The sequence below is a fragment of the Panulirus ornatus genome, chromosome 30 (assembly GCF_036320965.1).
Source record: "Panulirus ornatus isolate Po-2019 chromosome 30, ASM3632096v1, whole genome shotgun sequence".
NCBI classification, from domain to species: domain Eukaryota; kingdom Metazoa; phylum Arthropoda; class Malacostraca; order Decapoda; family Palinuridae; genus Panulirus; species Panulirus ornatus.
This window is the reverse complement of record NC_092253.1, coordinates 9,099,336-9,110,000: the sequence shown is the minus strand read 5'-3', so window position 1 is coordinate 9,110,000 and position 10,665 is coordinate 9,099,336. Positions and strand designations below refer to the sequence as shown.

Below are 10,665 nucleotides of genomic sequence, written 5' to 3'. Positions count from 1 at the left end.
CAATTTTGACATTTTAAAATATTCGGATGTAACGCCCATGTGCGTATTGGCGTAAGATAACAAAACCCACAAATTTAGAGACAAAGGTGGAGATTTGATAGCCCAGATTCAAAGGTGATTCGATACGAAGTAAAAGGATTAACCCCAATCACTTTCGAACAGACCCAATGATCAGACTCAATGAACATATCTGAACACAACTGCTGCCTCAAATAACATATGCATATGTCACTTGTTTACCAAATGGCTTCCTAGCTACGTCTCTTCGTTGTATATCAGCTGACTTCTATTTCTTACTTGTATCTGCCCTGATGATGTGATTATTACACGAAAGTGCACTTGGGAAAAATCGTGTTTCATTTTCCCGTGGACTCATAGGAATATCTTGATCACGCGCAAAATTGAGATCCTTTCCAACATGTGTATATATGTATATGCCTGTGTGTGTATATATATATATATATATATATATATATATATATATATATATATATATATATATATATATGTATACGTTGAGATGTATAGGTATGTATATTTGCGAGTGTGGACGTGTATGTACATACATGTGTATGTGGGTGGGTTGGGCCATTCTTTCGTCTGTTTCCTTGCGCTACCTCGCTAACGCGGGAGACAGCGACAAAGTAACATCAATAAAATAAATAACATACACAGACATCCATATATATATATATATATATATATATATATATATATATATATATATATATATATACATACTTGCTGTCTTCATCCATTCCCGTCGCCACCACCCCCGCCCGCCACACCCACACACAGGAAATACCAACAGGACTAAATTCCAACCCCTCACCCTCACATCCTCTCCCACACAGGCAGCTGCTCCCAGTTCGGACACTCCTGCTTCGGCGCGCACGGCAAGAGGAGTGGCGGCCAGTACGACAACCTGATGGCTGCGGCTGCTGCCGGCGGCCCGTACCCCGTGGCCAACCAGGTGCCCGAGCTGGACCCAAGGCAGGAGGAGGAGCAGCAACAACGCGTCCCCTTTGACGATGGCGCCGTCATCCGACACCTGGTGAGTTCTCTGCGCCTATCACCCGTCCCAGGTAATTGGATAGCTAGATAACCCACGTCGCTATAAAGTAGCGACAAACTGGATAGCTAGATAACCCACGTCGTAATAAAGTAGCGACAAACTGGATAGCTAGATAACCCACGTCGTAATAAAGTAGCGACAAACTTGATAGCTAGATAACCCATGTCGTAATAAAGTAGCGACGAACTTGATGGCTAGATAACCCACGTCGCAATAAAGTAGCGACGAACTTGATAGCTAAATTCATAAGACGATTTTTCCCCTCTAAATTCACACAGTAAATTGCCGACATTATTGGTTCCCTTCCGAGTTCGAACGAATTACATGAAGAACGTTCAAGATGAACGTCTTCCTCTCAAAACACACGCGGCGGAGGTGTCCTATACCATACCAGTTAAGGATATACTATCTCAAAGACCAAGTGCTAGTTCAAGAGATGTGAAAAGGGGTTGGCTGGTGAACGGGCGTTAAAGAGTAAACTTAAAAAGCAACTCCATAATACCTGTTCTGATAATGATGGTAATTATATTCAATATAGGTTTGCTCTCCACAACTTATGACCACTTTGTATTCCCCCTAATCACGATCATATTCGTTTACCCTAAGAACTATTTCATTTCCATTCATGCTCTTTTCTTTTTCGATAATACATTTAACGCCACTACCAGTTACGTATATTCGGATGTAACCCTCTGCCCATTTACGTATTACGAAAACGCGGCAAAACTACTTTTAACAGCAAGACATTAATGGCGATTAAACAAAGCACGAACTACATTGAACCACGAGTCAATGCTAACTGCTATGGGTTGTGACCTTTGCCAATACAGTGGCAACCACACCACTGGGCTTAAACCCCTGCAGCTTTTAAAAAGTGCTCCCCCAGGTCCTGGACCCCGCCAATTCCCACAGTGGGACGTCCTGACATAAATTCCACATTGGGTGCGATGAATGGCAGACACTGGGTATTTTAGTAGTGTCAAGTTTCCCTGCTTGTCTTACGGCACACTTTCGAGTCACGAATGGCGAAGAACTTGCGTGAACTGAGCGTGAATGCTGTCCAGTTATCGGGGAAAAGGCCACCCGGGAAGTGGCCATTTTAGCTTTGGTGTAAGATACAGCTACTGTATGTCTATTGCCAGTCAGCTACTGTATGTCCATTGCCAGTCAGCTACTGTATGTCCATTGCCAGTCTGTTATAGCTACAAGCTACTGCATAAAAGTACAATTACTTAAAATGTAAACAGGTATTACTGCATATGTAATGTCGGGTCAATGTGCTGCACATTACCACATAAAAGATAGTGACATACTAGCTTTATAAAGCAAGATTAAATTATGACCACACTTCTACAGTGGCAAGTTTAAAAGCCAGATTAAATTACGACCACACTTCTTCACTGGCAAGTTTAAAAGCCAGATTAAATTACGACCACACTTCCTCAGTGGCAAGTTTAAAAGCCATATTAAATTACGACCACACTTCTTCACTGGCAAGTTTAAAAGCCAGATTAAATTACGACCACACTTCCTCAGTGGCAAGTTTAAAAGATGGATTAAATTACGACCACACTTCCTCAGTGGCAAGTTTAAAAGCCAGATTAAATTACAACACTTCTTCAGTGGCAACTTTAAAGCGAGATTAAATTACGACCATACTTCTTCACTGGCAAGTTTAAAAGCCAGATTAAATTACGACCACACTTCTTCAGTGGCAAGTTCACTAACCAAGCTGTACGGAAATGTATGAAAATGTTCATCGAAAGTGACGTGTGTAACCCCAATAAAAAAAAAAAAAAGTTGAACGCTCTTGTAATATTATACGTGATTTATCACCCAGTAAGTTACTTTAAGCCCTTTTGCGAAAGTGTCAACCCTATACTTCTAATTCTATTCGACCTAGTGTGATACAGAAGTGCCATATCCCGTCACATATCCAAGACATAAAATCAAGTAATCAAGTAATGTACACTTATCTATGAAATATATCAAGTAATGTACACTTATCTAAGAAATATATCAAGTAATGTACACTTATCTGAGAAATAAGTTATGTACACTCATCTAAGAAATTTATCAAGTAATGTACACTTATCTAAGAAATATATCAAGTAATGTACACTCATCTAAGAAATAAATCAAGTAATGTACACTCATCTAAGAAATTTATCAAGTAATGTACACTTATCTCAGAAATATATCAAGTAATGTACACTTATCTAAGAAATAAATCAATTAAAGTACACTTATCTAAGAAATGAATCAAGTAATGTACACTTATCTAAGAAATAAATCAATTAAAGTACACTTATCTCAGAAATGTATCAAGTAATGTACACTTATCTAAGAAATAAATCAATTAAAGTACACTTATCTCAGAAATATATCAAGTAATGTACACTTATCTAAGAAATAAATCAATTAAAGTACACTTACCTAAGAAATGAATCAAGTAATGTACACTTATCTAAAAAATGAATCAAGTAATGTACACTTATCTAAAAAATGAATCAAGTAATGTACACTTATCTAAAAAATGAATCAAGTAATGTACACTTATCTAAGAAATAAATCAAGTAATGTACACTTATCTAAGAAATAAATCAAGTAATGTACACTTATCTAAGAAATAAATCAAGTAATGTACACTCACGCCCACACATCACATTCCTTTGTGATCACAAAATTCGCTTTATATCCGAAATAATAATAAAAATCCTCGTTACCTTAAAACTGATACATTTATTATGGGTTCAAATGTTATTATATATAATTTACCTCGAAAGCAAAGAGCAGTGATCAAATTAAACATTTACACTAATAACTAAATTATCGTAAACATATTCATACTAATAATTTCATTATCGTAAGATTTTTTTTTTTTTAGTATTTGAAAACCTTCAATTTCCAGTAACTGATTACCTATACAACACGTACATCAGTCAATTGCGTGTGCATTTGTCCAGAGCATTTAAACTCAATTCCATCACGTAATCAACCCAATTCCATCATGTAATCAACTCAATTCCATCATGTAATCAACTCAATTCCATCAAGTAATCAACCCAATCCCATCACGTTATCAACCTAATTCTAACACGTCATCAACTCAATTCCATCACGCAATCAACCAATTCCATCACGTCATCAAATCCATTCCATCACGTCATCAACCCAATTCCATCACGTCATCAACTCCATCACGTAGTCAACACAATTCCATCACGTAATCAACCCAATCATTACGTAATCAATCCAATTCCATCATATAGTCAACCTAATTCCATCATGTAATCCACCATATTCCATCACGCAATCAACCCAATTCTAACACGTAATCAACTCCATTCCATCACGCCATCAACCCAATTCCATCATGCAATCAACCCAATCATTACGAAATCAACCCCATTCCACCACCTCATCAACCCAATACCGTCACGCAATCAACCTAATCCCATCACGTCATCAGCCCAATCCCATCACGTCATCAACCCAATTCCATCACGTAGTCAACCCAATCACGCAATCAGCCCAATGCCATCACGCAATCAACCCAATTCCATCACGTCATCAACCTACATAGTACTTACCACATGGCCGGCCTCTCGTCATGGTCCTCGTTCTCTTCACTTCATAATGCACCATAAGTTCAACACTCCGCTTATAACGAATCCTTTACAAACTTTCGCAGTCCTCTAGAGCGTAACGATACACTGATAACGGACAAAGATCACAAGAAAAAATAAAAACTAACAGTTGGACGATAAGGACAAAATTACTTCGCAGGTCCACGTCTGAATGAGACTCTGTTGACAATATGGCGTCTTCGAGGGATCCTGTGTTTAAAAAAAAAAGATTTTTTTATATATGAATTTTATTCCCTATTTTGGTTTCGTAACACGATAATTCCTCCTTAAAAAAAATTGGTTTATTAACATGATAATTCCTCTTAAGAAAAATTCGATTATTTTAAATGATGGACGATCTATATAAAATTTACGTATTTTTTTTTTCTTTAATTAAAATCTATGGTCTGCATGGAGCGTTTACCGTCACCTGATCATAAGAATATATATATAAGAATTCTTAATTATTCATAACTAGGCTTGATCGTGCTTGTTAGAGGGTAGTTACTGATAATTGTCGTTAACATGGCAATGGCCGATCCATCTTCGATTCTCTCAAAAACACAAATAATATTTCGAAAAGAATCCAGCCATTTCATTTAGTATGTACAAATGTATTTTAGTGTTTCACAATGAGACATATTTATATGTGGAGAGAATTAGAAACAGTTTGACGTCTCCCAGATATCTATCTACTATATACAGCTACTTTAGAGAGTTAATCTACTTTAGATAGTTAATCTACCGTAGATAGTTAATCTACTTTAGATACTTAAGCTACTTCAGATAGTTAAGCTGCCGTAGATAGTTAATCTACTTTAGATACTTAAGCTACTTTAGGTAGTTCATCTACTTTAGATAGTTAATCTACTTTAGATAGTTAAGTTATCGTAGATAATTAATCTACTTTAGATAGTTAAGTTACCGTAGATAGTTAATCTACTTTAGATAGTTAAGCTACTTTAAGTAGTTCATCTACTTTAGATAGTTAAGCTACTTTAGATAGTTGATCTACTTTATATAGTTAATCTACTTTAGATACTTAATCTATTTTGGATGGTTAAGCTACTCTAGATAGCCAATCTACTTTAGACAGTTAAGCATCATTAGATAGTAATCTACCTAAATAATTAAGCTACTTTAGATAGTTAATCTACTTCAGATAGCACCTGTAACTAGGCTTGCATACTTGATCAGCGAGCAACACTAGCTGTTAATAGCTTGGTTGTCCCACTAATATCAAATTATCCTGGATGAACTGGTCGACCATACTGGTTGACAGCGTACGTCAGGGCTAAGGGACAGCCAGGATTAGATTAGACCAGGCTGGTCGGTCCACAGGACGAACTATATATATATATAGAAACTATGTTGGGGAAATAGGTGGAGTTCTGATCATTTCTGAATAATTTTAGATATTCAAGATGATTCTAAGACTATAGACGATCTTTAATATATATATATATATATATATATATATATATATATATATATATATATATATATATATATATATATATACAACATTGACTAGGCTAAGATGTAAATTATGTTACGCGTTTCACAGCAGTGTTAACTCTTTGCTAGGCTACGATTTCATGAGTCAAATTTTACGTTCCATAATAGGTTTGGTTAGACCTAAGTTATACTCGCATATTAAATAACAGGTTATATTTGGGTAATATGATGTAGTAAAGAAAGATCATTTTAATTATCTTTAACACTCGTTGACAACCCACAGTGATCTGACTTACTTAGCAGGAGGTGAATATATCAAATGGTTGTTTACTTTCTACCCAAATTTGGCTGGTGGATACACTGCCTGAAAAACCAAACATGGTTAGTTAAAGCTTCCTCTGGCTAGGATAGAAAAAAGGTGAGAGTAAGGAAGTATAGATAGGGTGCCTCTCTCGAACTGTCAACTGCTTTATATATGGTTCAATTAAGACCAGCTTGGATAAAAATATTGGAACACTTCATAAAAACTTCAATGTTTGTACATATTTAATAACTGAACAGTCCAATGAAGTGGTCGACCATTGGCTCATCCTCCACAACCTCGATGGAAAAAAGTCGACCATCTTATGATTGATACAAAATGCCACTCAATGTTGTCATACATGTCACTCAATGTTGTCATACATGTCACTCAATGTTGTCATACATGTCACTCAATGTTGTCATACACGTCACTCAATGTTGTCAAACACGTCACTCAATGTTGTCATACGTGTCACTCAATGTTGTCATACACGTCACTCAATGTTGTCAAACACGTCACTCAATGTTGTCATACATGTCACTCAATGTTGTCATACGTGTCACTCAATGTTGTCATACACGTCACTCAATGTTGTCATACACGTCACTCAATGTTGTCATACACGTCACTCAATGTTGTCAAACACGTCACTCAATGTTGTCATACATGTCACTCAATGTTGTCATACACGTCACTCAATGTTGTCATACACGTCACTCAATGTTGTCATACACGTCACTCAATGTTGTCAAACATGTCACTCAATGTTGTCATACACGTCACTCAATGTTGTCATACACGTCACTCAATGTTGTCATACACGTCACTCAATGTTGTCAAACACGTCACTCAATGTTGTCATACATGTCACTCAATGTTGTCAAACATGATTTTGTTATTTTCCTACTAAACACGAGTGTTGGCTGACACAGAAACCAGCTTTCTATCTCTTCTATATCCACTCACTATATATATATATATATATATATATATATATATATATATATATATATATATATATATATATATATATATATATATATGAGACGAAAATATATATCTACGTCTACTAACACTGTCATCACTCCAGGGTGCTTAACTAACCTCGTCTCTCCCTCCCTCCTTCTCACAGTTGGCTATCCTGGGCCACCGCTCCCGCCAGCGGTCGTCCTCCAACATCCCGGCCTTCAACTACCTCAAGTAGGACGCCACGCCAACGCCACGAGTCTTCTTTGTCTCCGTTCAGCGGCGACGGCTCCTCCTCCTCCTCCGTCGCCCCCCACCTACCACCAGATCTCTCGACGTATGTAAACTTCCATCGTATATCTACTCCAACTGCAGAGCTCCCCGTCTACTCCGGACGGTTCTCTGAAGCGGCTTGCGTCGGGTTCTGGCGACATCTCAAGGGAACTTCAACGTCAAGAGTTTGAAGAACGACGAGTCACTAACTTGCAAAACATCGTTAGGAAAAGGGATCATCGCTTCCTCGCCCACGAACATGAACTAGACTCATTACAGAATCTCGTATTTAATTCTTTCCATATATGAAAAAAAAAAAATACATATTATCCAGTGTGACATACCTAAGATATTTTTAGTCTAGGATCGACAAAGTCATGGAGGTTTATAGTGAACGAAGCCATGGCATTTGCGACCTAATAAAGATAGAACAACACAAACACACAATATAATAATATGCCACATTCTCATTATTCCTATGTTTCAGTCGAGCTTTTCTATCTAATTTGGTCTCTTTGCTTGGTACAGCTTCACATCACTGCTCCTGGGTCGAAGTCAAAGATTTGGTGTTAACATCTGGTCATGTTTTAACATACCAGGAATTCTAAATAATGATAAATTACAATAATTATCGTAATGAATAAGACTTGATTAAGGATCCAATGTATAAACATTCGTAAGGCGTCTCTCCGATGGACAAGAAATATATATATATATATATATATATATATATATATATATATATATATATATATATATATATATATATATATATATATATATATATTCTAATCACAGGAACAAAGTAAATATATATATATATATATATATATATATATATATATATATATATATATATATATATATATATATATATATATATATATATATATATATATATATATAAGATCTATTTCAAACAAAAGATAATTCATAAAATTATATAACCATCAATTTCGAACATAATCTTCAGTTTGGTATAGGTTCTCCTCCTGCCGAGGCTCACAGACCCACCGGACGCACATACGAGTAAAGAAAACCTTACCTTTTTCCAAGTGAAGAAGAAAATGTAATTGGCGCCCATGACAGTCGCTCTCGCTGTACGTTCAGGTCCCGGGTTGAGAGAGGAACATGTCCCGGGGTATGTCCCAGGCCACCGCGGCTGGGCGGGGACCCGGGACCACACATTAATACAAGGGCGTGGGAGGGAGGAAGAACCCTTGACATGTATTGGCATTCTTACCATTGTCGTCTGATGTGTGTGTGTCGTGTGGGAGGTACTACGGCTGGAACAATGAGTAGTACAGTCCTCCCTCACACCACACACCTCCTCCCTCCTCACTCCCACACACACACACACACATACACGTCATCACTTCGACGACGCGCCCTCCCTCCCGCTCCCTGATCCCTCTCCCTCCCTGTATCTTCCACGTCCTTCTTACGTCTTATCTTCCACGTCCTTCTTACGTCTTATCTATCGTCGTCTCCTTCTTACGTTTTATCTATTGTCGTCTCCTTCTTACGTCTTATCTATAGTCTCCTCCTTATCTTTGTCTTGTATTTCCGTACCTGGACCTACCTCTTCCCCATGGGTAATGACCATCGACATGCGTACGATTATAATTCATCCATCTCTCTCCCTCCCTCCTTATGTCCTTCCTTCACCCTCCTGCTTCTTCTTCTTCCTTCACTTGTCTTACTCTCCCTCCCTCCTTATGTCCTTCACCCTCCTGCTTCTTCTTCTTCCTTCACTTGTCTTACTCTCCCTCCCTCCTTATGTCCTTCACCCTCCTGTTTCTTCTTCTTCCTTCACTTGTCTTACTCTCCCTCCTTCCCTCCACCCATTTTCTTCTATCCCTCCTCCCTCTATCTATTTCTTTTTCCTTGATATTAAAGAGATGGTTGTCACAGATATGACGGGTGTTCGACAAGCAGCCTTTCTGACCGACTCTCTCCATCACTCCCTCTTCTCCCTCCCTCCCACAGCGCCCGGGTCGGCCACGCGCGTCTCGCTCCCTCTCTCTCTCTCTGGTGACACGGTGATCCGGGTTCGATCCCCCACCACACACCCTCCCGCCCCCATCCCTTCCCTCCCTCCCACCATACCACCCGTAGTTCAGACATGGTCCACCTAAAGGGCGTCGTTAAGGTCACAAACCTATTGTCCCAGGGTGGTAAGATGACCCATGGGTGTCATTAGTGTTGTGGGCTGGTCGGTGTTATGGGTTCGTCGGAGCCATGGACTGGTCGGTTCAATGAGTTGGTCGGAGCCATGAACTGGTCGGTGTTATGGGTTGGTCGGAGCCATGGGCTGGTCGGTTCAATGAGTTGGTCGGAGCCATGAACTGGTCGGTGCCATGAACTGGTCGGAACCATCAACTGGTCGGAAACATGAACTGGTCGGTTCAATGGGTTGGTCGGAACCATGAACTGGTCGGTTCAATGGGTAAGTCGGAACCATGGACTGGTCGGTTCCATGGGTTGGTCGGAACCATGAACTGGTCGGAGCCATGGACTGGTCGGTTCAATGGGTTGGTCGGAACCATGAACTGGTCAGTTCAATGGGTTGGTCGGAACCATGGACTGGTCGGTTCAATGGGCTGGTCGGAGCCATGGACTGGTCGGTTCAATGGGTTGGTCGGAACCATGAACTGGTCAGTTCAATGGGTTGGTCGGAACCATGGACTGGTCGGTTCAATGGGCTGGTCGGAGCCATGAACTGGTCGGTGCCATGAACTGGTCGGAACCATCAACTGGTCGGAGCCATGAACTGGTCGGAACCATCAGGCTGGTCGGAGCCATGAACTGGTAGGTTCAATGGGCTGGTCGGAGCCATGGACTGATCGGTGCCATGGGTTGGTCGGAACCATGAACTGGTCGGAGCCATGGACTGGTCGGTTCAATGGGTTGGTCGGAACCATGAACTGGTCAGTTCAATGGGTTGGTCGGAACCATGG

General features: G+C 39.4%; 1 protein-coding gene across 1 annotated transcript in view; it reads left to right on the top strand.

The window, feature by feature from the left end:
* The window catches only part of LOC139758396 (uncharacterized), a 91,208-nt gene extending 82,745 nt beyond the window's left edge, over positions 1-8,463 (top strand). The window contains exons 2-3 of the mRNA XM_071679750.1: positions 855-1,054; positions 7,599-8,463. Of these exons, the coding sequence (XP_071535851.1) occupies positions 855-1,054; positions 7,599-7,670 (272 nt within the window). The 3' untranslated portion in view covers positions 7,671-8,463. The remainder of the gene's footprint in view (positions 1-854; positions 1,055-7,598) is intronic.
* Positions 8,464-10,665: the final 2,202 nt, after the last annotated feature.